The sequence below is a fragment of the Dermacentor silvarum genome, chromosome 4, assembly GCF_013339745.2.
Source record: "Dermacentor silvarum isolate Dsil-2018 chromosome 4, BIME_Dsil_1.4, whole genome shotgun sequence".
NCBI classification, from domain to species: domain Eukaryota; kingdom Metazoa; phylum Arthropoda; class Arachnida; order Ixodida; family Ixodidae; genus Dermacentor; species Dermacentor silvarum.
The window spans coordinates 83786061-83813428 of record NC_051157.2 but is presented as its reverse complement, the minus strand read 5'-3'; the positions used below and the strand labels follow the sequence as shown (position 1 = coordinate 83813428).

The following is a 27368-nucleotide window of genomic DNA, read 5'->3' as shown; positions in this document are numbered from 1 at the left end:
GAGGGTCACTGCCCCGCTAGCCTAAGAGCCGACCATTCTCTACTGTGGTAAATTGAACCTTGGTTTTACACTTTAAAAGAAACAAGGAAAAAAAGATTGTGGAGGTAAAATGAGCCTCAGCTCATGTCCTCACACTCAAAATACACTTCTGGACCCTCTGGTGACAATGATAGTATGTATGTGTTGAGTTCTTCCCCATGTTCTTGAAGTGACATGAAAGCAGTGCATTGGGCTGTGCTTATTTTATATCAGACATGCCAGGCAAGCAGTGTATAGATGTTGTTGCGAATGCCAGAGCAGTAGTGAGCCTGTGCCCCAAGGACTGGTGGTGTGTCCTGTCAATTTACTATGCTAGAAAAGCAACTATATTTTTAAATTGGTTCAATGTACGAGACATCACTTTTTACATATTCAAATTAAGTTGATGTGCAACATGCCTGAAGAGCAAATAGGTAATTTTTTTGTAACTTGCAACAAGATTTGTGAAATTGTGATTAGCTATAAAAGTGCTGAAATTGTCCTAGCTTCTTTTCTGGCGTACGACACTGGCTTATTGTCTTACCTGTTAAATTTAGTGGGCTATTTCTGTGGGCAATACCGGAACCTGTTTAAGGTCTCAGCTCCCAAACAGCAAAATGGTCTATGTAAAGCCTAACTTCAGATTGACAGTGATGTGCCATTAAAGGGGAACATTACATACAAATGCCATTACATAGAAATGTAATGGCATTCTGGCTGCATTTTCTTTTGAGTTTGTTCACCTTAATCAGCAACAACGAAAATGTACAGCTTGCCCGAATAACAGTGCTGAAGGAGATTCAAGCTGCAAGCATTCATTATTGCATATGCTATTAATCATCATGGCTCTCAGTGGCAAACAGCATCAGAGAACACAACGGACAAGGAAAGAGGATGGAGACAATCAGATTTCGTGCTGGCACCAAGTTCAAGATGGTAATCTAAGGTTCAGATCACATTTAGGGACAGCGCTGTTGCAATAAGCTGTAAGCCATCAAAAAGCTGTGTGTGATCCTCTCTACAAGTATCAGAGCTTGTGAATAAATGTTAATTTTAAATGAGGTGTCGATGTTCTTATGGGTTTTGTTTTTTTCAGTCTTGAAGAAAAAGCAATGTTGTCCCCTCCTGAACTTCACTTTTTTGATGTGTTTGTCAATGGTAAGCACTCTTGCCTCAGGCAACATATGCCTCTTGAAACTCCTCATTACAGGTCACAGCGGTTGTACAATCGGTTCAATTTCATGCGCATCTACGGAAGGACTAATTCATTTAACTACTCCGCTCTTCCTAGAGCCATTCGTCTTTGGAACGAACTTCCTGACATCATAGTTTATGAAAGTGACCAAGAAAATTTCCGGCTTCTTCTAACAACGCATTTTTCAAATAACTCTACATAACCTGACATATAATTCTTTGTCATTGCCTTTCCCGTTATTAATGTGCAACTACGCCTTCATACTGTTCTGTTATAGCCTAATTGTGTCGCGCCTGCTCTGTAATTCTGTTGACTATGTTTTACTGTGTGATATCTTATTGTTAAATGAGCTGTCGCGTCCAAAGCATTCGGTTTGTTTCCTAGGTCATATTGTAACACTGTATTAGTATCAGCACATTTCTCACCCTATATGTTTTGCATATGTATTCACATATGTATTAACTATTGTATAAGTAATAATTCTTTATTGTACTCTCCCCCCTTACACAATGCCTCTAGGGGCCTGTAAGGTATCTTTGAATAAATAAATAAATATGTTTAGGTTCAGCTAGCACAGTATACTTTATTTAAGCAAGACTGTAAATGACGATTAAATTAGAGGTCACGTTTTGTACATGTCTTCTCTGAGGCATGGCCTTAAGTTAACTTTGAAATGATAGATACTATACAATTTATGTCATATTGTGTTGGAAGGCCAGAACTTCCATCTCCTGCTACATTTATGCAAATAATGGCTGTTATAAAGTGGCTGTTATAAAGTGTATGTTCCACCATCATTTTGTTGGTTATTGACATAGCATTTGCAATGTTGCAGCATGTTAAGTGTTTTAACATTATTGCAGCCATGTAATGCTGTGTGCTACGAATTGTACTACAGGAGAGTATGAAATTGACCTAGTTGGCTGGTGTCCATCCAACATGGCGAACAGTGCGGACGATGGGATGAAAGAGAGACATACTGGGCACATGTCCTGTTTGTTTTCCTAGTGCATTTGAGTGTGCTGTTAGTGATGTAGACCGCTAACCGGTTAGCCCTGTCATTTCATCATTCTGCATTGATGGATTTCTTGATGCGATTTTCAATTTGTGGCTGCATATTGAGTATCCTGAACCAAGGAAACGCAGTCAAACCTTTAGTGCATGCATCAGACTAATTTATTTAAATTCAAACTGCCTGCTGTAGCCTCACCTGCACTGTCTCAAAATACTTTTAGTTTTTTGTTCTCGAGAGTGTTTTAAATTAGCGGTAACAATGTCTTAGATGAGTTTTTCTTTACTTCTTAGCTGACCGCAGCTTCAAGAAGCCAGACGCCACGTCTCCCAGGAGGCCAGCTCCATCTTTGACAACTCATTCGGTGAGGATGGTGTTATCATTTGACAATGGAGTGAAATTCTTTTTGGCCATTGTGTATAGTCAGGCATAGTCAAGGTATGGCAGCAAGTCCAGCTTAATATAGTGTCTCAATTGATTGTGTGCCTAACTTGTTCTCGTGTGTATTGTGAGACTTTCCCATCCAGCATCATCGTGACATGCCCTCATTCTATATTTAATTCTAGCCAAGGAATTCTGCTACCACATCTAGGACTCCCACTAGTTCGGATGAGATAATTTCTGTTGGTCCTGTTGGCAAGTACACACCAGCACCCCACAACCTACCTCCAGAGGGTCCAATTGTTCGCAAGTATGTCCTTGATCATTAATTTGTGTGTATAGAGGCTTTTACTGTGACGTGACCTGCATGTGCTGTACCGTAGCCTTCTGTATCATTTAGTATGCCTGCTCAGTTGCTTCGGAATGTGTGGGAATCAAGGGTCCATGTGGCCGTGCCAACTTCACAAGCGTGTTATGCCTGTTGTCACCTGAGTGTGTAAACATTGGCTGTACACTGCTGCCACTCTTCACTTACACGTGTAGCACTATGAGAAGTGGTGACATGTTGAAATTAAGGGGGCGTCAGTGCTGTGTGGCTCTGCAAACTGATCAACATCTGGGAAAGTGGTGCCTTCTAAGCGACTTTACTGTTTTGTTGTGACAGGCATATATTGTAAAAATAACAGGAAAGGATGACTATGCCTGTGCATGTATGTTGAGGGAGGCCAGGTGCACTCATTGCTGAACACCACCACACCAGTCATGAATGTCCAACATTCTGTTTTCGTTATCTCAGCTTCTTATAGCAGCATAATATTTGGTTCATACAGTGATGATTTTTCTGTGTATTTTGAACTGTGGCTTTGTTGGTTGATAACCAAGCTTATGACAACTGAGGAGGCCGGAATAGGAAATTGCGAAATTGCTGCTTGACCACGTGGGTGGCACTGAGCCCCACACGATCTGCAAATGGATGTGTGCGGCTTTTTGTGCTGCGAGTTCGTGTGAGTTTGTGCCTTCCTTGGAGAGAGCAATACTGTAAAGAGTGGTTTGCGAAAAACAAGCTGAAGACTTGCTTATGTTTCTTGTCATTTGGTTACTTCTAGGGAACTGGATATCTCATCGAAGGTCCTGGCCACGCGCAATTTTCCACTTGGAGTCTTTTACAAGGCACGCATCATCCAGATTCAGGACACCAAAGAAGCCGGCTCTGAGCCGACATATCGGGTGAAGTTTGAAACCCGCAAGGCAAATGCGAGTGCACGTGCCCTCAAGTGGTACCCTAGGCGAGAAATGGCATACGCCGAGCGAGCCGCTGTCATTCTGCCTGTGGGAACGCGAGTGGTGGCCACTTACTCTGATGAATCAGTGCCTCCTCGGCAGTCTTTGTATGCAGGACTGATTGCAGAGCCGCCGAAACCTTTGAACCGGTACCGGTACCTTGTGTTCTTCGACGATGGCTACGCACAGTACGTGGATATCGACAAGGTTTTTGTAATGTGTGGTTCCTCTCGGGACGTGTGGGAGGACATGTACCGCGATGTGCGCGACTTTGTGCGTAGCTACCTCGAGAAGTACCCAGAGAGACCGATGCTCCGGCTGCGCAAGGGCCAGACGGTCAAGACTGAGTGGAATGGCAGCTGGTGGATGGCGCGAGTGCTCACGGTGGATTCCAGTTTGGTTAAGATGTCGTTCGAGGCAGATAACCGCACTGAATGGATCTACCGTGGCTCAACAAGGTTTGCGCCTCTCTACACAGCGCTCAACCAGCCAGTGCAGAACACTGCTGCCGCAGGGGGCCGCGTGCGCCGCCACAACCTTGTTCCAGTCGCAAACAAGCAGCACCGACCGTTCGTCCAGTGGAGTACGCTGGAGGATGAGCCAGCTAAGAGCGGCGGCAATGACAGCGGAGAGGACTCGTCCAAGAAGGTGTCGGCGCGCAATGTTGCGCGCAAGTCAACTACCCATGACCGCAAGGTCGGTGAGGAGGACGATGCCGTGAGGAATGCATTCGGTGTTCTCTTGTCTCAGGCTGGCACGCGAGAGTTACGCCTACCGAATGCCAAGGATGGTGCCGTGTACAAGCCCAAATTGTACAAAACACACCAGTGTGCACCGGGTTGCCTGAAGGAAGATGATCCGGAAGCCTACCTAGGAAAGAATCCCTTCTCCATCCCATGCTTGCTTGGCTGGCAAAGGTGTGTGTCCCTAATATCTGAGCGAGTGCTCTGTAGTTGCCGCATTTGCATGAATATGTTGTGAGCTCCTTTTTTCTTAATTCATAATTTCCGACGTAAAATACGAGCCTTACATTATAATTAAAGAATGCACCCAGGCACAGTGGATATACACATACGCAGGCTTAGTAGGTCTACCACCTTGGCCGAGAGAAAAATTGAGAGAGAGAGGGGCACCAAAGTGTGTGCGTGAGCGCGTGTGTGTGTAGCAACATATCAGTTGTCTGGTATGTATGATTGCCCGAGAGAGTGTTTGCGATGAAGCCCATAATGCGCAAATTTATTAAGAACTGCAATACCAGCAAATGACATGCTGTGGTGTGGGTTGAGCAGGCAGCCTGCACTAAAAAAAAAAAAAAAAAAAAAGCTGCTGCAAGATGGAAACCCTATCGCATGCATGCACACATGCACACACACTTTTTTATGCACTGCACCTTGCGCCGCCAAGCTGATAACCTATGGGAGGTAGCCATATATAGGCCTTAAGCAGTGTTTTCACAACTTTACTTCCCCACGCACCTTGGGTGCAATGTGGTGCAGCATGGTGCCTTAGTGGCAATACTTACTGGTGATCAAGAGGAGCTAAGCAGAGACGATGTATATTTTTAATACAAAGTTCGTAGGCACTCGTTTGAAAAACGTTGACCTGCTGTGGTAGCCTAGTGGATTTGGCGTTGCGCTGCTAAGCCTGAGGGTGTGGCATGAGATACCTGCCGCGGCGACCGCATTTCGAGGGGGGCGAAATGCGAAAATGCCTGTGCCATGCATTGAGTGCACTTTGAAAGAACCCCAGGTGGTAAAAGTTATTCCAGAGTTCCCCACCATGGCATGCCTCATAATGATATCCTGGTTTTAGCATATATAACCCAAGAATTTAATTAAAAATTTTTCATGACACTTGAGTCTTTTTCAGAGTTTTTCTGAACTCATGGTCGAACCTGTGTGTAATGTCAGATCGCATTATGGTACTAATAATCTCCGATTTCTAATTTTTGTAGGCTAAAAACTGGGCTTCTGCTTTGTATTTGTGGTCTTATTCATATAAGTAAACTGGTTTTTGCATGCCATGAAGTTTCAAGTTACATGGAGAAAACAGTCTCGTTTTACAATTTTATCACTGCTTGTACACTGCACATGTAATTGAATATCCACACCTTTATACTAGGGTTGTGCAAATGTTCAATTTTTTTAATACAAATCGAATATTTGCTCTTCAATTTGTATTTGATTTGAGAATTCACTGTAATTTTATATTGTTGAACATTGGTTTCTTTAGAATATTTAAGGGATAACAACACACATTGGAGTCTCTGAGAAGAGAAAATAAGGGAAATGCGGACTGTTCCAAATGATTCTGTTGCTGTTGATGCACATGGGCACCAGGTCCTGAGATAACGCATAGGGTTGATAGCATCTACTCAGTAATGTTCAATCATTCATTATGAATGCCTCACTTTTTAGGCTATGCAAATTGGTTGTCTCAATTTAGGAAAAGCAATTTATTGTTTGGCCATTCACACCATGTTTCAAACCCTTTAAAACAATGTCAGGTGCTGTAATATCAAGTCTCTCCTTGAACTAACTCAACACTATACGTGCATTTGGTGAAAGGCTATTCTTTTTTCTTTTCATTACTGTCATTGTCATAGTGCACCAGATAATTTAAAGAAGTGGTTTCTCATTTACAAGCTCATATGTTGACCAGATGTTTCTTTGCGAGCGGCTTTACATGCATTTAAATATGCAAAACAAAAAACATGTTATTAATGTTAATAAGCCTCTTTTTTTTTAAACAAGACAACTCTTATAGTTCACTGTTTTTAGAAATAAAATACTGTTCAATACTTATAACCCTACTTATAAACATAAAAAAAAAACAGGCTTGCAGCTCCCACTATGAATGCTCTTTTCACAAGTGAATTTAAATTCTGCAATCTGTATTACATTTTGCTATAAGTTCCTTTATATTGGTGCCACATTAAGTTCCTAATTCATTAGCCCTTATATCCACTTTGAACATTTGTTATGACAGTGCATTTGCTCAAAATGTTTGTATTGAGCAGCACAATGGCATTATGGTTGGCATGTCTTTGACGTCCTTGAAGTCGGAGGTACCATTTTGATGCTATTGCTTCTTTCAGCTTCTGATTTCACTGCATTTGATATGCCCACTTACCAACACACAAACACATACATGCTTGCATGAAAGTTTCAAAAATGCCAACTGCTTGAAATGTTTTAATCACTGCCTTTGATGATACTAGTGTTCGCAGCTCTAGCAAATGAATGCCATTTGTTTTTTTCAATCTGACTTGTTTCACAAACTAACCGTATTGTCATGGTGTTCGTCTACTTGGTTATAACATAATCAAAGAAACAACAAAAAATACCACTCTTCTTTATCGTGCGCTCAAAAAAAGATCTATTGCAGATACAAATATTGTCACGCGCCTTCAAAGGGGGGCTGACGACGTTTATTGAGAGCAGCGGGGCTCTGGAGAAAACGGCGGCGAGAGCGAACTGTCGAGCGGGGCGATGGTGAAAATCGCCTTGGCGACGGCGAGTGCGACTGCCGCCCGGTAGGCGGTGGCATGCTTTGCCGAGCAAGATAATCTTCAATGTTGCGAGGGCGTTGGCCCAGTCGGGGTGGCGGCGAGTAGGCGGAAAAGCCCTGCAACCCGAGGCGTCGGTATGGGGACTGGCAGTACAAATGATCTGCCTCACCACAGTGGAAGCACAGAGGACGACGATCCGGAGTGCGCCAAACGTCTGACTTCCGAGGGGACATGCGTCGATCGTCGGCGTAATGTACCGGTTGCTCTTGCGTAAGCACAACCGGAGGAGCAGCATGGGGAAATGGTGGAGGCGTGCATCGTTCCTCGATGTACGGCACCGGTTGGGCTGGTGGGAGTGCAACCGCATGAGCGGCCTGAACAAACAGCGGCGGGGACGAAGCAGGCTGTCTCAAAAGGAACGAACGGTGGGCTGGAGCACTTGGTGCACTTCATCTCTTATAACACTCTCAATGGAGCTCACTGTGGCTTGTGGGCTACCGTAAACCTTCAGGATCTCTTCGCGCACAACGGTGCGGATGAGGTCTCGAAGGTTGTCATTGAGGCTTCCGATGGCCGTGGACATGTCCGTTGTCGCGTTCACTTGCCGCTCGTAAAAGTTGCGCTGCTGAAGCATCTTCTCCATACTGACAGGCTCGGATAGAAATTCCAGAGGATTGCGCATCAGACCAGCGAAGAGCTGCTCCTTCACCCCTCGCATCAGGTGACGCAACTTCTTGTCCTCGGTCATTCCAGGGCCTGCTCGTCTGAAGAGGTGCGTCATATCTTTGACGAACACGGTAACACTTTCGTTGCAAAGCTGGTGCTATGTAAACTACTGCACACTACCAGCTGTATTATAGCACTCAACACATTCCACTCTCCGTAGGGCTTTCTCACATCACCTACAGCATATTCTGATTTCCTTGCAAATGTTCTTCCTGTTGCTTTTCCTTTTTTTTTTCCTTTTATTTTTTTATTGTGTTAGTTTGCCTTACAGCATCAAAAGGAAGTGTTACACATGATAGTAGACACAATGGTGAAATGGGGTCACTATATTCCATCTCACTAGCTAACGCACTGTGGAAGCTGCAGTATCCCTCAGCCAATAAGAAGGCCGAATGCTTATCGAGATGTCTTCATCGGCGGCGCGCCGTCTGCTCAGCGGCTGCTGAATGTGTGGTATGCGATGCGCATGCACAAAAGTCCTAACATGTGACGTATCGCTGTAACGTATCACGTACTAAGCTAAAACAAAGCTCCCTAATTCTGCCAGTAATCGGACAGTTGAGCTCGGAACTACGAGGGTCGATCGAGAAATGAGGTTCCCAAAGAACTCCAGCCGCACAGGAAGGTGCGAGGCAAAATCCGGCAACACTGCTGTGCGCGGCTGCTCCCCCACTCTCGATTTCGCACGGCCGCGCTTTCCTGCGCCGCTCAGTCTTGGCTCAGCAGCCGTCCGAGATGGAGGTGCCCATTGTTGCTCCCGCCAAGTGCGAGATTTGTTCCGTAATTCGCTTTTTGCACGCCAAAGGTACTTCACCCATGGATATTCATTGTCAGTTGACAGAGATGTATGGCGACAAGTATATGTCCGTTCAACACCTCCGAAAGTTTTGCAGGGAGTTTAGTGCCGGTCGGAAGGACGTCCACGATGAAAGAACGGTGTGGAAGACCCTCAGTTTTGGAAGCGATTATCGAGATGGTCCAACACGAAGTGCTTCAAAACAGGAGGATCACCGTCCGTGAACTTATTGCGCGGATTCCTGGGAGTTCTTACGGTACAGTGGAAAGAGCTTTGACTGAAAAATTGGGGTATCACAAGTGTTGTGCTCAATAGGTACCGCGTCTGTTGACAGCAGAACACAAGGAGAAACGCCTTGCCTGTGCTGGCCAGTTTCTTCAACAGTGTCAAGAAGATAAGGAAGGATTGTTGTACTTCATTGTTACGGGAGACGAAGCGTGGGTGTTTCATTTCACTCCCGAAACTAAGCAAAAGTCCAAACAATGGCGTCACTCCGGGTCACCAGTCACAAAGAAGTTCAAACAAACTCCATCTGCTGGCAATGTCATGGCCAGCGTGTTTTGGGATCGCAAGGAGATACTGCTAATCGATTTCATGGAACCTGGGACAACAATCAACTCGGACAGTTATTGTGCAACAATAAGAAAACTCAGGCGAGCTATCTAGAACTGCCGACGAGGACAACTGACAGCCGGTATAATGCTGCTTCACGACAATGCCCGACCTCACATCTCCCATCAAACCCAGGACCTTTTGACAAACTTTGAGTGGACTGTCATGCCCCACCTACCGTGTGCAGTCCAGACTTCGCGCCTAGCGATTATCACTTGTTCCCCAAGTTAAAGGAACGAACACTTGAGTGGCCAACGCTTCTAGAGCGACGAAGTCAAAGAAGAGGTGAAACGCTTCCTCAATGGGTTGGCGGCGGAGTTCTACAACATTGGAATACTGAAATTGGAGCACTGTCTACAAAAATGCATAGAAAAAGATGTCGATTATGTCAAAAAATAGAGCAAAAAATAGTGTGAAAAACCCTTTTCAGTAAAAGTGCTGACAATAATGCAGCTACTGCCATCTATGTTGAAGTATAAAAAACTCCTTATGATGGCCTCTTTTCATCGGGAGCCATTCAGAAAGTGGTGAAATACCCATGACAAGGTGAGCTTGTCGTAGCCCAAAAAGTGGCAGTCGCTTGTGATGGCTGAGGTCATCCGGATCCCTGAAGGGGTTAAGAAAAGTTAAGGCTGTAGATGGTCACTATGCCATCAACTCTGCCTTGATGGCATGGCTATTAATATATGTTAATTTTGTCCACCACAGGCAAATCGTGAAGCAGAGCAAGAAAAGCAAGCGGAGAGTTGCCTACGTTGCACCCTGCGGGAGGCGGTTAAGGGACATCACTGAAGTTGCTCACTACTTGAACCTGTGCAAGTCCCTCCTCACTGTTGATCTCTTCTGCTTTGACAGCCTTGTCAATGTTTTTTGTGAATTTGTGCCCTGAGACAGTGAGGACCTATGTTGAAGACATCACCTATGGCAAGGAGCAGGTACGTTTCCATCACACTTGTTATCGACTATAACTGATAAATTATAGCGGAGCAGTTGCATGGTGTAGAAAGTCTATTCATTTGCAAAACAGATGCATTGTTCAATTTTCAAAATCGGCAACTACTGCAGCAACCAGACTGCATTGCAGTGCTGTCGCACAACACAGATCCTGCACTCGGCTTCTGCTTATAGTGAGGTGCATTCACTTTGTGCATCACTACAAGTGATAAACAGCATCCATGAAAAATGCGCTGTAAATCAGTGTTGCTGTACAATTGAGGTGTTGTTCGTGTGGTAGTCTAAGTGCTGTCGCTGCACACGCTTGTCCATGCTATTTGATTGGTTGTATGCATTCATAAACTGGAAAGGGGTGCGTTTTGGCATTGGCAATATGGCGTGTCACTACACTGCTTCAATGTTAAAACCACAGTAAAATGTTTTTTTTTTGTTGTTTTTTTCACTCTTGCAGGTGCCTGTGACGAGTGTAAATAGTGTTGATGATGTGTATCCTACATTTGTTGAGTATTCGTCTAAACGATACCCTGGGAAAGGCGTGCAGCTCAACTTGGACCCCAATTTCCTTTGTGGCTGTGACTGCGAAGATGACTGCCAGGTGAGTGCTATTTTCTGGTAGACAATGCCTTGTAAACATTACCCAATAGTACTTACTTACCCAACGGCACTTGGCAAACAGGTCCTTGGAAGCCCTTGAATTAAAATTGAAAATTGCATTGTCAAGGCCGTCAAAGTCCTGGAATCCCCCTCTCCCAAAAGCTCTTGAATTCTTTGGATAATTGGAGAATTTCTTGGAGAAGTGCAATAAACTATGTCGGGTTGTATGCCATAGTATTCTTGAAGATTCCTTAAAAGGGCCTTGAAAAGTCCTTGAATTTTTTATTTGGAACGTGTACAAGTCCTGGGCATCTGTGATTTTGCTGGTCAACGCCAGGTTTGCAGCTATTCTGTTAAATTTCCTGCAGACCTTGCATTGCCCCTTGAATGTGCTCAAGATTTGGGTGAGGGCCATATTGGAAAACTCTGAAAACTGCTCCACGGTTTTCAAGGAGGGGCTAAGATGATTTTCATGCTTAATTAAGCGAGCCAGAGAGCTACAGCTGCAAAAGAGTGACTAAAATTTGTAACAACCACTTGCAACTAATTAAGCAAGTAACTTATCAGGAACACAGAAATGGCAGTCCCATGGTGCAAGGTGGGACTACGGCCAAAGTTGGAAAAATAGTGTTGGTGTCACAATAAAGACCTTTTTTCTTCTTAGCTGTGCTATTTGGACAGAATGCACATGTACCACAATGCACTGCATGCAGGACCGGGAGAAATGCAGCTGCCAGCAGCTCACCGTTGCAGCGACTGAGGCTCTGCCAAGTGGCAGGAACCCAACTGCGGGCTACCACTACCGCCGGCTGCAGGAGCCACTAATTACTGGCGTGTATGAGTGCAACTCGCAGTGCCACTGCTCACGCCGCTGCTACAACCGCGTGGTGCAGAATGGCCTGCGCGCCCGTCTGCAAATCTTCAAGACGGAGAAGCGTGGCTGGGGCATCCGGTGCCTCGATGACTTGCCCCAGGGAAGCTTCATCTGTGTCTATTCCGGCCAGCTACTGAATGAGCAGGCCGCCAACGAGGTGTGTAGTATTTCATTATGTTGGTCGAAGGCTGCCAGGCGGGAGTAGCACTTAGGCATGGTGCAAATAGTCCGCTTGTCCAGTTGATGCAAGATAAGTGTTCCTTGATATCAGTGCTTGATATCAGGCTGGTTGCTGTGCCAATACGTTAGCTCAGGTGTCAGAAAAGTTTCTGGTGAAAACCCAAAGCATCTTTTTGCCTAGCTTGATGCTACATGCACTCTTTCATTGGTATCTTTCAATGAGCACAGTCAAACCTTACCCGCCGCGGTGGCTCGGTGGCTAAGGCGTTGTGCTGCTGGGCGCTTGGTCACGGGATCAAATCCCGGCCACGGCGGCCACATTTCGAGGAGGCGAAAATGCAAAAATGCCCGTGTGCTTGCGTTGTAGTGCACGTTAAAGAACCCCAGGTGGTCAAAATTAATCCGGAGCCCTCCACTACAGCGTGCCTCATAATCAGAACTGGTTTTGGCATGTAAAACCCCAGAAAGAAAAAAAGAACAGTCGAACCTTGCTATAACAAAGTCTCATCCAACACGAAAATACTTTTATTTATCTAATCTCTGTTATAAGCATGCATTTGTTACATGCTGATATCGTTAGAAAAACATTTTGAATTTACCAAAAGAACTTGGGTGCTTAGGTGGGCTGTACATTGTTGTCTTGGCGTGTGGTTTAGAACGAGAAAAAAGGACAGAAGAGGGACAGTGAAGCACAGTGAAGTGAGGGTCTTCACTGTCTGTGCTCCGTCTTTTTTTCAGGTTCTAAACCACACACCAAAACGAGAATGTACAGCAACATTTTAGATTCATTATATATCTGATATTTCGCTATATTCGTGTTCATTATATTGAGGTTTGAATGTACTGCCGTTTGAGTGCCCATTAATCACGGCAATAGTTTGCATGATACCAAGAACATTGCAACAGGCGTGGCCAATTATGGGCAACACACCGAAAAGTTTTGTGAATACGGTACGAGTTGTGATATACCATGAAGCAGCCATTGCTCACATTTGATGTGCACTCAGGCAATCGGTGTTGAGCATAGGTTCCGTTGTTTTGAGGATCCAGCACAAATCAATCTTGGTAACCCACATGCCATTTGTGGCACATTTCATGTTTGAATGCCATACTGAATTGGCCTCTCAAGCACTTGTGCTGTGGCTCTGGATGAGCCTCCAAGGTATAATACCAGGATTTTGCTAGAAATTGTGACAGTCTACGTCTGTAAAATAGGACAGTCTGAAAAACTGAATGCACTCACAAAACGCACCATTTTATGGGTACAGTCGAAACCACTTATAACGATCCCAGATATAACGATCTATTGGTTATAACGACCACATTTCAGTGCATTTACGATTTTCTGACCCTGCCTTTTGAAACTGCTTCCAGATATGACAGACATTTTTATTTAAATCGCTGTACTTCTACAGCGAACACTTTGAACTCGGTCGTGGTAAAAAGAGGGCGTACGCGTATTACCTAAGTGCGGAAGCCCAACCAATTGGTGCACAGCAGTGCACGCCCTGCTCCATTCAAATCGCTACAATGATACGGCCTTCAAGATGAGCGAGCAACCAAAAAGGTCACTCGCTTTTAGGCATGCCTCCGGGAGGAGGAGGACGCGTAAAGCATAAACAACATGGCGCGGGATTTGCACTAGCGCATGTGCCGGTGCGATAACGGATGTCACAACGACGGCACTCACAATTGTCCGTGCGGCATCACTTGATTTACGCCTGTTTCAGCAATTTGGAACGACCATCTATGTCCTTCCACCATAGGAACAACGGTCGCTCTAGTGTTCGTGTCATTACTGTCGATATTGACGCGGACCGAGTCGGCACATAGCTGCCACGCAATGATCGGCGGTTACTACGCTGTAATCAGGAGATCACAGTTCGGCAGTGCATCATTTATGCGTTGCCAATTGCTGGTAATGGTTAGCGGTAACATTATACCGTTCGAACATAAATTTATTTTTTTTTTTGTCCAAAGTGACATAGATAACGTCATTTTACAGCTCTTGTGTGGCTGACGCACAGTCGTAAGCTGATATCACGATGTTCGAGACCTTCACAGCATCGCCGCCTGTCGCAGTAGTTTCCAAAGTTATGCTTCCGGCCAACTAGAATGCCTCAACCTCTTATGCAAAATACGGTCATGTCCCGCTGGCATTAAAATATATCACAACTTCCCGAATAAAAAATGCTCGCTGCGCTTGAAGTTTCGAAATTACAGGTGATCGGAATCGGGTGCCATTTTAAGACGGCTATACAATGCCACATTTCATTCTTCATATGGACGTTTCAAACGGAAATCTACAGCTAGGTGTGGGAATGCATCGGGAACAAAAATGATACTGAAAATCTGGTTTTCGGACCAAGGTGCTGCTGAATTGTAACTACCGTATTTACACGCATAATGATAGCATTTTTTGTCAGAAAAATTGATGCAAATTTAGGGGTGCAATAATTACACAGGATAAGCTTTTCACAGATAAATAATATTGAGCACCAAAAGCACAAACAAGTTGTGGGTCAAAATTCTTACGATAGCTATCATGAACATAACCATAAATAAAAGTTCATTAAGGCTTACCTTCATAATAACAAACATATTACGTAGGCACTACATGAATTGCACATTAAGGACCCCTCACTTTGAATTATTCCGAGTCTGAATCTTCGCTGTCATCACTGCAAGATTCCTTGTCGGAACTGGCTGTCTCATTGATGGGGGCATTTTCGCAGTCCCACAGAAAGTCATCTTCTGTCCTGTCCAGTGTGTTGGATATGCCGGTCTGCTTAAAGCTCTTGGCCACTACCTCGTCGGAGATACCGCTCCAAGCTTCGATGATCCAGGAGCAAAGCACCTCCACAAACTGTCTTCTGATTTTGCCGCTCGGCGTCAAATCATGTTGGCCTGCCGCCATGCACTCTGTGTACAGTTTTTGGACATTGTCCTTGAATGGTTTGTTCAGTGACACGTCGAGAGGCTGTAGCAGTGACGTCAGACCCCCAGGAATCAATGCAATGTCCGTGCGTAGCTCCTTGAGGTCAGCATGAATGCCATCGACATCTTGCAGTGACTATTGTGACTTCAACACATTGCACATACATGCTCTGTAAAGACAGCTGAAAATTCAAATTAGTACCTGCACATCCTTTTTCTTAAAGCAGCTAATCTCTTTGCTTACTAAAACAATGTAGCAGTTCTCATCTACCATGTTGCAGATCATCAGAGATCTGGGTGCATCTACTCTGGTTTCTCATGAAATGCAAAGCACACAATAAAAAAAATTCGGCGATGATTACGATACCTCCTAATGTGAAATTTCAGTGCAGCTATATACGCGTCTTCATTTGGTGATATATTGGCTGGCGTGGACAATCTTGTCTCGTGCAGCACATTGCAGACAGAGCAAAGTGTGGCGCGACTGCTTCGCTAATCGAGAGGTCGCGAGAGGCAGCGTGGGGGTGATGCATGGGCGCGGTTCACAGCAGCTGCCACAGACAGACTCCGCTTATGTAGCGCTTTTGTTTCATATATGTTATCGGTAGACGTGCTCGCCGCATGCCATCGGTGAACAGACGACGGTGCACTACTCTGGCACCATCTATCTCGTAGCGGTCGTCGCCACAGAGCCAGTCTTGTGTGGCACTACGTTTTTCTTCTCACGCTTTCGCCATGCCCTCCTCTTCCGCTACCTACCTCATGGTTCCGCTGCACTCTCCTTCTTCGCTTTCCTCCTCGCGCTCTCTTCGCTATCGCCGTCTTTCATCCCTGCTGCACTCCTTGTACGCTCTTTATCCTTCACGCCGAGGGATGCCGCCCACACTCGCTGCAGCAACGGCCGCCTAAGAGCTGCGCTATTGTGACGCTGGCTCTCTGCTCTGACGTGGAAGATGGGAAGAATGATCATTGGGGGTGTTGGTCTGCTCTGACGTGGAAGAAGATAGGATGAAGGATCATTGGGGGTGCTGGTCAAGGCACCGACCGATTGCACTTGCGAGTTGCATCGGTAAAGTCATGGAGAGGATGTTGCTGATAGGTCTGGAGTGGTACCTTGAATACTATAACATCTACCCTGATGCTATGGCTGGTTTTCGACGTGGACGGTCTTCAATAGACGTCATTGATCTTGTGACCTCCGTGCAGCAACAAAAAGCTATGAAGCGTCTCTCTGTGGCACTCTTCTTAGACGTAAAAAGTGCCTACGACAACGTAACCCACGAAGTCATTCTACAAGCTCTTGAGGCTGCAGAACTTGGAGGCCACGTTTTCAGATGGATTAGGAGCTATCTCTCAAGGAGATCGGTGTTTGTTCTTACAGAAGATGGCCCGACAAATAGATATATTTCCAGTCGTGGTGTCCCACAAGGCGGAGTGTTGAGTCCGACTCTTTTCAACCTCGTTCTAGTGGGGCTTACCGAAACGCTACCACAGACCGCAAATATCTCGCTCTACGCAGACGATATTTGCATCTGGGCGTCCGGCGTGACACAACCACAAGTGCGCGCTAGAATACAGAAAGCAGCAACCCTGACAGTGGCATACCTTCGCCGAAAAGGTCTGACAATATCTACGGAAAAATGTGCACTAGTGGCATTTACACGAAAACCGATGTATTTCTACCCGGTGTACATCGAGGGCCGCTCAATTGCATATAAGAAAACTCACAGATTTTTAGGCGTTATTGTGGATCGAAACCTCACCTGGAGTCCCCATGTCTCCTACATGAAGAAAAAACTCATTTGTATTGAGAATATGTTTGAGCTCATAGCTGGAAAATCGTGGGGACCATCCGTGCGCTCTATGTTACAGCTATACACGGCACTATTTCCCGGATTTCTTCGCTACAGTCTTCCAGTCTTGTCGAACACATGCAAGACTAATCTCCTTGCACTACAGAGCGTACAAGCCCAAGCACTTCGGACATGTCTTGGCCTCCCGAGATGTCGCAGCTGTCGAAGAACATCTCGGGACATTGTCATTGCACGGGCGCACCCGATCACCACCCATATCGTCGCAGAGACGCTAAGAACGCACATTCGACACCTTTCACGACTGCTATCCCACCATTTAGCCGGTTTGCCAGCGCAACGACCACAGGCAACGTACTGTAGTATTGTGACGAGGCAACACGAGTCGATACCTTCTGGCTTCAAGCCTGTAAAACACCCAACATCGGCATTGTCGTGTCTCCGGCAAATTCACGTGTGCCTCTCTGTTCCTGAGATTGCAAAGAAATCAGACCTGTCACCCTTACCCCTGAAGCAGTTGTCCCTGCTTTGCCTACACGAGTCTTATCTTGACCGAATACATATTTACACGGACGGTTCCACCAATTCCAACAGCTCTACCGGAGCAGTGGTTGTTCCATCGGACGCCGTCTCTTTGCAATTTAAATACTCTCACAACACCACGTCGACAGCAGCAGAACTTGCGGCTCTTCAAGGTGCAATCCATTACGTGCTCCAGCAACCACCAAATCGTTGGGCCATTTTCTGCAATTCGAAAGCAGCCCTACAAATTCTGCAGTTTGCCCTACGTCACGAGTTACACGAACAGCTAGTGTACGAAATACGGCAAGCTCATCACCACGCGATCGAGAAAGGACACGACATCGTATTTCAGTGGTTGCCGAGCCACTGCGGAATTGGTGGCAACGACAGCGCCGATGAAGCCGCTCGCTCGGCTCATCAAAAACATCAGCGAGTGCCTATACCACTCTCAAGGATGGATGCTGCGCGGCAACTTCAATCACTTGCTCGCCACATTACACTTCTAAGATGGAATTCACCAGGTTTCAGCAACTCACACTTGCATTCTCTTGACCCTAAATTGCAACTTCGCCTGCCACATGGACTCTCCTGTAGCGAAGCAACTTTACTGTGTCGCATGTGGTTGGGCGTCGCGTTTACAGATTCCTATTCATTCCTAATAGGAATGGCTAACATTGTGGCATGCAATTCATGTGGGTGCAATGAGACGCTGGAGCACCTTCTGTGTCATTGCCCAGCTTTTGACACCCAACGACGGATTCTTCAAGCTCAACTCAGCATGTTAGATAGCAGAGTGCTGTCAGAGGAATGCATTCTTGCATGCGAAAGGCCACAAAAGCTCTTCTTCACTTCTTGAAGGACACTGGACTGTGTGAACGCTTGTGACAGTGAACCCTCCTCTGCGACTGACTGTGTGAATGACTGACTCTTTATGATTATTTATATTCTCGCTCCTTATGTATTCTTCCCCCTTCCCTCTCCCCAAGCGTAGGGTGGCCAACCGGGCACGTCCTTGGTTAACCTCCCTACCTTTCCCTTCTCGTTTCTCTCTCTCTGGTCAAGGCAGTTAGAGCTTTTGCTGCAGAGAGGGTAGCTCGCTTTCTTGAACCATCACCTTGCAACACTTCATTTGCTTCTTCTAACGCTGCTATTATTAAAACTTTTTGAAAAATTCTTTCATTAGAATGCAAAGAGGATGGTTATGCCTTCCAATGTACAGAATAAAATTTTTCACAGGACATTCTGAGGAGCCCTTAAAGTATTTCTGCATAGGTTAACAGGCAAACTGAATTGGAACCGATTTTAAATGTGAACTAAAAACAGCGTGGCATTACTGCATTTCTTTAGGTCATCAGTGTTTGCAGCTGTTATAATGCATCGGGAAATTTTTAAAACAATTCCTAGAGAGGCATGCTTCACAGCGTATTTGGAGCAGATGTATTTACCTGGCCTTCCAATCACTCAGCTGCAACAGAGAGGGTTACTAAATGTGGCCCCATGGTTCTCTTAGACAGGAAAGGGTGTGTGGACCCCATTTGAGGTTAGGCACTAGATAATCATGTATGTTTGGATGCCTTGTGCAGGATGGCAACCAGTATGGAGATGAGTACCTGGCTGAACTAGACCACATTGAAGTTGTGGAAAAGCAGAAGGAGGGCTACGAAAGCGATGTCGTCCCAGCTTCAGATGATGACTCCGACAAGAGTGTAGAGTAAGTCTGAGGCACTTGCAGTGCAGGTTATCTCCTTGGTTTATTATGTTGACACTTGTAAGTGAGCAGCACTACCCTACTTGTTGCAAGTGTGCGGCCTGTAAACTTTGGTGCTGTAAATGTTATCTCGTCATTATAGTTGTATAGCTTGTGTACTTGCTTGTCTGATATTAAGTCGCTGCATTTATTTTTGTTTTTCGAGGGGCTGTGGAGTGGCACTGCATACAATCACTTGCAGCATCTGCTGCTAAAACTTAACCCTTTGCGGTCCATTGTCAAGCCCCTCCGGACAATGCAACACGGCCGTACCGGCCTGCTGTCTGGCACTGCCCGACAAGCTTTTTTCTGTGGTTGAATTGCCCATGTTTTCTCTCACTATGCATGATGCACCATCTCTTAAAGAGTAGGTGAACTTCTTTTACTTGAGCTTCGCTTTTTTTTTACCTAGATGGCAGTGCTTACGCAGTTCAGAGCCTTGGATTATTCGAGTGCTCAGTGGCTCTGTTTTCGCGCCGCTTGCAGCAAATCATGGCCGCCTTTTAGCCGAGTGTCTTCTACGGCGATAATTCCAAAGCTTTTAGCTAAAGTGAAGACAATTTTAGTGAGGAAGAGAACTATGTGCCTCCGTCAGGTGATGGAGATAGTGATTCTACAGAAGCCAGCAACAAAGAAGACTACGCTGGAGACGGCGGCTCTCGTAACACACGACCACGTGCAACAGGCTGGCAAGCCTACATGGATAATTTTCCAGACTTTGCCCTTCTTTTCTTCACTGTCAGGAACCTGGGATCTCAAGCAAGCGCTTCCAATCTAAACTGTGAGTTGGACTACTTTCAGCTGTTCTTCACAGACCAGTTGATTGAGGAAATAGAGCGTGGAACAAACCGCTATACATGTGAAAAAATCTCGAGTGCTGGCATCGTTCCAAAGTGCTCGATTTGGAAGGACTGGGAAGTTGTCTTTAGAAGAATTCAAAGCCTTCCTAGGGGTAATCATCAGCATGGCCTTGAATCCCAAGCCTGAACTGAAGAAGTACTTCAGCAAGGACCTCCTCAAGAAGACTCATTTCTGCCAGCACGTTATCCAACAGAATATGTTTCTTCAAATCTTATGGATGCTACACGTTGCTCCAAGTTCAGATGCCTCTTCAGGTCGGCCAACTCGTGGAAACAAGGTCAGGGATGTTGTGCTTTACATTGATGCAAAAATCGGAGAGCATTTCATCGCTGGCCCCAAAATTTGCATAGGTGAAAGCGCCGTAGGCTTCAAGGCCAGAGTCTCATTCGAGTGTTCAATCCTCAGAAGGTAACAAAATGGGGCATGCACGTTTATGCACTTGCTGACTGCCTAACAGGCTACATTTCTGCATTTGAGCCTTATTACGGTAACACAACGACTGATAGCCTCTGCCGTCCCGAGCCCCCTTTCACATGCAGGATTGTTCTTCACCTGCTGCAGAAAGTGCAGCAAGCTGTGCGGGGTAGTGGCTATCATCTTTATGCGGACAGATTTTACACGTTCCCAGTGCTTGCTGAAGAGTTCTATCGCAGTGGGTATTGCTAGCTAGGACCGGGATAACGAATAGAAAACAAATGCTACAGCAGCTCAAGAAAAAGCTAAAAAAAAAAAAAAAAGGTGATGTGGCTGCTTATCGACAAGGAATCTCGTACGTGACGCTTGCCTGGTTGAACAAGTATCAGTCTACGAAAGAAGCAAGTGGGAAGAAAGACATCGGCAATGAAGAAGCTCGTGGTGATATGGGACTATACACCGAAAGTATGGGTGCAGTTGACAGGGCTGATCACTACTGTGCAAGCTATGCATTTTTCCGCAAGTTGATGAAATAGTGGAGAAATCTTTTTTTTTTTTTTTTGGCTTCTTGAAGTTTCAATTGTACACAGTTTAATTTTGATGAGGATCCAGCAGCTGAAGCAGGGACAGAAAGAGCAGCGACACCTTCAGTACCGCCGGAACCTGATCGAGCATCTGGTGGGTGATGTAAGGGCTTGCGCTAAGAAGCGGGGCCCATCTGCATGTTTGGACTGCGAAGAAAGGCTGGATGGAAAGCCCCATTTCATCTACAAGATCCCCGGCCGAAGCGGCAAAGACTGCGCTGTTTGCAGTGACCACAAAACCAAAGGGGGCAGGAAAGAAAGTTTTTTTCTGCAAAATTTGCTACAATAATCAAGGACTGCACCCAGGAAAGTGCTTTGAACGCTTCCACACGCTGCCCAAATATTGCTGAGAGTCTTGGGCACAGAAAGCAACTGCAATAATATAGATCCTACAAGTTTTTCTTGCACGGTGGTTCCCAAAACTAGTGATATAGTTTTGGACTGGAACGGCCGGAAATTGGGTAAAAGTTTCGGACCTCAAAGGGTTAACAGCAAGAATTTGCAAAGGCGTTTGCTTCTCATAAACATGGAGTCAGTAGGCTACGGCAAAAATGTAAACATTTTGCACATCTTAGTGGCCGAATTAGCATGCAGTCGTGAAAGCGGAGTCCAAAATATAGAATGACTTGCTGTAAGGCATCCGAAATATCTGTCATCCTTATACACACTCCATTGGGTGAGAGTGATGGTGCTGCAAAGTTGTCCAAAATATCGGTTGGCGCCTGCAGCTTAAGTCATCTTAAAACATTGTCTCAGCTCTTTGCTTTCATTGCGAAATGGGTCAGCACAGCTGCTTATTTATTGCTGTGCTTGTTGGTTGAACATTTCTTACATTCTTTATAACTTTACCTCCTATACTTTCAGTGAGGAAGAGGCCCTTGAAGGCTTATCTGATTCTGACTACGACTCTGGTGGTGCTGACATTCCTAGGTAAGTGTTGTGACCTCATGCAGTATCATCTTAATTATCTCGTGTCTTAAGCATGCAGGTGGTATTACTCTTTGAATTGCAACATAGGGTGAGTGTTGATTGGAAGAAATATTCCTTTACAAAGAAACAATTGTTAAAATTGCCAGCATTGTTGAGCTACCAGTTCACACTGTTCAGACTGTGGCTTTATGTGTTTCTGAAAAGCTAAATTGTATCTCTTGTGGCGTTCTCTGGGTCATTGTAAAACAGTTCTTAGCTAGCATCTTGTAAACAAGCATTGGTGGCTAGAAATGATGAACGGTTGTAATGGTCTTCTCCTGCCGAGTACGAAGTTCAGAGTTCATTTCTCAGCTGCCACTCGCATTGCCCTCATGCCACTTTGAGATGCTAAATCCAATCAGTCAATCAATTAATCAATCAGTACCAATGTGACACATCTTTGTAGTCGGTATTTCTTTATACATTGTTCCATGTGTGCTCCATTTGTTTTGTGTCACTCCAGGAAACGAAGTACAAGGGTACGAAAGCAGAGGGTGCCACCGCTGGCTGAGGACTCCTCTGACAGCAAGGCGAATGATGATGAAGACAGCACAAGTAATGATGAAGCGCAGAAAGTTAATGGCACCGAGAAAGAGGAGGATGCAAAGAGAAAAACAAGTCGGCAAAACTCACCTGAGAAGTCTGGAGATGACGAGTCAAGTGACTCGAAGAGCACAGAAGACAAGCCATCTGATGCAGCAGGTTTGTGCGCAAATCATTCTTTGAACGCACATGCTCTTTGTGCAAAATGACAAATGGTACCTGTGTGTGGTCATTTTCAGTGAATTTGTATTACCAGTAATCAGTGTGATAATGTGCAGGGTTGTGTTTTCTCAAAAATGTTCTGAACTGCTTCGGGGTAAGTCTCATGAAACATTTTATAGAAGGAAAAGGGGGAGAGGAAAAAAAATTTGCAGTCACCGTGGTAACTCATTGACTATTCCATTCTCCTGTCGAGCACCCGGTAACAGGTTTGGTTCACCCTACTGGCTGCATTCCGATAGACCTGGAACGCAAAGGCACTCGTGCACTACTTAAATTTATGTGCACATTATGAATGAACTCTGGGTGGTTTCAGTTAACCAGAAGCCCTCCACTGCAATATCTCTCGTAGCCCCTGTGTTAGGTTTTGACATTGAAACCAATCAGTCAGTAAACTTCTGCAGAAATATTTGAGCAATGCTGCAGTAGACTGCCAATAACTCGTCTACAGTTAATTCGATTCCAACCAAAGTTCCTGGCCAGTGCCTATGGGACCAAAGTTTCGAATGAAGGATCACAGTATTTACCCGATACTAATGCACGCTTTTTTCCCCCAGGACATCAGTCAGAAAATTGCCTGCACAGTGCAGCTGTATAGGAAACCAAAACTGCATTCGCAACAGCCTATCACCAAAGCCAGCATAGCCAGTGCCATCACCATTACCATCACAAAATGGCAGCAGAAGTAGTTCTCGTGTAGTGCAATGATGACGACGCAACGCTTTCAGTCTTCGCTTAGAAGAGCTCATTCAAACGATAAGTTATTTTACATGTTGTGCTAGCGACAACAAATTGCATCACGTTTCTGGCATTTCAGAGAACTGTCATGAGTCACAGGATGAACTAACTGAGTGGTTAGTCTAGGCGTAGGCCACCATCTCGTTTAAGACTGTTGCAAAGTCCTTTGATAAATCCAGAATATCAAAATATTAAAAATGCAATGGAGCGTACAGAGAACATGTTGTGGTTCATATACAGCAATAAAGTGCTCTTTGAGAGGTGTCGATGGACATCAAATGCCAATATCGATTTTGTGAAGGTAAAGTTTCTCCACAAGAAAAGTAGAAAGTTGCTTATCAAGAAAGGGGTCAGGCAAGGAGACACAATCTCTCCAATGCTATTCACTGCATGCTTAGAAGAAGTATTCAAGCCCTTAGACTGGGAAGGCTTAGGAGTGAGGATAAACGGCGAATATCTCAGCAACCTTCGGTTTGCAGATGACATTGTTCTATTGAGCAACAATGGAGACGAATTACAAGAAATGATTGAGGACCTTAATCAAGAAAGTGTAAGAATTGGGTTGAAGATGAATATGCAGAAGACAAAGATAATGTTCAATAGCCTGGCAAGGGAACAAGAATTCAGGATCGCCAGTCAGCCTCTAGAGTCTGTAAAGGAGTATGTTTATCTAGGTCAATTACTCACAGGGGACCCTGATCACGAGAAAGAAATTTACAGAAGAATAAAATTGGGTTGAGTGCATACGGCAGGCATTACCAAATCCTGACTGGGAGCTTACCACTGTCGTTGAAAAGAAAAGTGTACAATCATTGCATTCTACCGGCGCTTACATATGGGGCAGAAACTTGGAGGTTAACAAAGAAGCTCGAGAACAAGTTAAGGACCGCACAAAGAGCGATGGAACGAAAAATCTTAGGACTAACGTTAAGAGACGGGAAGAGAGCGGTGTGGATCAGAGAACAAACGGGGATAGCCAATATTCTAGTTGACATTAAGCGGAAGAAATGGAGCTGGGCAGGCCATGTAATGCGTAGGATGGATAACCGGTGGACCATTAGGGTTACAGAATGGATACCAAGAGAAGGGAAGCGCAGTCGAGGTCGGCAGAAAACCAGATGGGATGATGAAGTTAGGAAATTTGCAGGCACAAGTTGGAATACGCTAGCGCAAGACAGGGGTAATTGGAGATCGCAGGGAGAGGCCTTCGTCCTGCAGTGGACATAAAATATAGGCTGATGATGATGATCATGAAGGTAAAGTTAGCTGGTTTCACCCTTTTGTTAGTGCCAGAATCAGAGCATTCAACACTTTTCTTGATAAAAAATGTGTGCGCGTTAAATTTTTACTTTGTTTACGAGCTTTAATGTAATTTCTACTCTATTTTTCTACTTTGAACAGAAAGAAAGTGGGTGCTGCTTCAACTGAGGGGCATCTTAGAATTGAGAAGATATTGCCAAATGAATCAGCAGCGTGCATTGGCGTTTTTTTCTGGCTGTTGTTTAATCCAACTTGCCAGATAATTCTATCAATTTTGTTAGTCTCATCAGGGTCGAATTAATGCAAGTTATCTGTATCAGTATTTTGATTGTTTCATACAAGCAAGGTCGGTGCTGCTGATGCACACTTTGGAAACTTCTTAAAGTACATTAGACGATCTGATAAGCTAAATTACACTTCCAGCATGCTTGCCAAGCTAGGTATTAAGTGCGTGTCCTCCCTGCTCTAAGGTACCGTCAGTTCACCCATGTGTGAAGAAGCATAAATGTGCTTGTTCGTTAGTTCTTCAGGGCTTGAGATGTCCAGGAGTTTTTGTGCTGTTGCCATACGCCATCGAATGTGATTACAATATTCGATATTCGTTATAAGCACATGCGTCTATATTGTGGAAAATATTGAAGCATTTTGATTTATTTACACTTACATCATTACATACAATGTTTCTTTATGTTGAGTTTCTCTTGTAGGGTATGCAAGTATTGACTGAACCACATCACTGTTTAATTTTCTCCAGGTGAGGAAAGTCAGTCCAGCACAAAGTCTGAAAACGGAAAGCCTACAAAGAAGCAAAAGAAACAGACAGGTGAGTTTTTATGGCAGCAAATGTAGAACAGTAACATACATGCTGGTTTAAGGACTTGGGGGTTTTTTATTTGACATATCTACCATTACATTACATTCATCAAATAATTCATGAAACGTTTAGCAATAAATGAATTATGTATAGATTATCATAGCTTACGATTGCTATTCCGCTGTATGTTTGCTACTTTATCGTGCGCATGGATTTGCTAAAAGCATCTTAGCGTATATGCAGAGAGGCAGTATACGTGAGGCACTACTAATGTCCTCAGATGGCACTTTTGGCAGTACTCTTGCTTTTGTGCAATGCAATGTCAAACATGGCACTTTCAAGCAAGAACAGCATTGTTTGGTACCACAACTTCCCTGCTGTCTGTCCTGTTGATACTTTATGTATTCAACAACTGTGTAACGTGGGAGTAACATTGATAGAGAATGTTTATGCCTAGACCTAGCCTAGCAGCTGGAGTCGACAGCTATCCAATAAAGCTAAAAAAAAAAGCAAGACAAAAATTTTGTGTCAGTACTTCTCTATGATGTGCTTCACTTCATTTAAATTCCTTCCAATTGTCTTACTTGGTTTTGTTGTCTTTTATCTTGACATCAGGCAACAAAGGCGTCATTGCCAAGCCTACTGCGGGACCTCTAGACGGCCCTAGCAGCGGGGGAGATTCTCAGCCTCCAAAACTCCCATCAACACGTAGCTTTTTCAATGAGGAGTTCTGCTACATCATGGATGCAAAGAACTGTGGCAACATAGGCCGCTACCTAAACGTGAGTCGAATGAAAGCTTCTTGCCTTGAATTGCATTCTTGATCAATAACATCCTGGCTCTGAACATGATGAAAAAATAAAACGGGCAGGCTGCCACACTTGCTGTCAGCTCTGTGTTCACATCTTGTAGCATTTCTGCTGCCCATCCTGACCACATGCTTGATGTGGCAATTTCAATGGATGTTCCACAAAAGGGGTTCCTGCATGAAACTGATAAAAAATGAGCTGCTGGCTATTACATTATTATTTAGATTGCCAGTCAGCACTGCTGCGGTATCCTTGTTCAAACTATGCAAGCAAGAAAATTTATACTGTTGCTGACCAATTCTTCAGGCATGGAGGAGATTGTGAAAATGTTTTAAATAATCTGGCAGTTTAAAAAGAATGTTTCAAGGGAAGAAATAATTCTGTTGCTTTGTACAGTGCCAGAAAGAAGAATTGCTAACAGACTTATTCGCAGTGTTGTGCTTTAGTGAAATATATACTTTAAGTTTCATGATAGCCAAGGCCGAAGGGGTATTCCATGTTTGTTCGTCACATATAATTGTGATGCCAGTCTGGTTGGTGAAAAAAATTGCATTTTTGAAAAACAAATGGTATTCACATTCGAGAAATATTTGATTTGATTTGCACTTGGTTTTCGTTATTCAAATTTACTTCGAAATTGAAATTTTTATATTCGCACACCCCTAGTAGTAATTTATAATTAAATGACTGAAAGTTGCTGTTTTCGGCAGAGACAGTTTCGATCTCTTGGCAGTGGCTGAACAGCTCCTGTAAAGCTGATAAACTGCCTTGCCAACAAGAGCAAGGGTATGGCTGACAGCCCTAATACGGAGGCAACTTTGTTGACAGCCATATGTTTGCAACGCCTTTTGCAGGGATCATGTCTGAAAAATGAACCAAGGCATTGTACAGCATTTGAAATTTCGGTTGCCGTTATATGGTTGATTGGTTGATTGGAAACTGTACTGGTGTGGCAAGTGATAGTGCTGTCCAGAAAAATTGCTCAGTGGCTGTATAGACTAACAAT

General features: G+C 44.6%; 1 protein-coding gene across 1 annotated transcript in view; it reads left to right on the top strand.

Moving 5' to 3' along the window:
• Positions 1-27368, top strand: part of LOC119450321 (histone-lysine N-methyltransferase SETDB1-like) — a 119197-nt gene that overhangs the window by 84422 nt on the left and 7407 nt on the right. The window contains 13 exon segments of the mRNA XM_049665796.1: positions 1115-1176; positions 2519-2589; positions 2792-2916; positions 3713-4804; positions 10241-10415; positions 10417-10467; positions 10938-11081; positions 11794-12111; positions 18988-19115; positions 21875-21940; positions 22443-22681; positions 25494-25562; positions 26169-26335. Of these exon segments, the coding sequence (XP_049521753.1) occupies positions 1115-1176; positions 2519-2589; positions 2792-2916; positions 3713-4804; positions 10241-10415; positions 10417-10467; positions 10938-11081; positions 11794-12111; positions 18988-19115; positions 21875-21940; positions 22443-22681; positions 25494-25562; positions 26169-26335 (2707 nt within the window).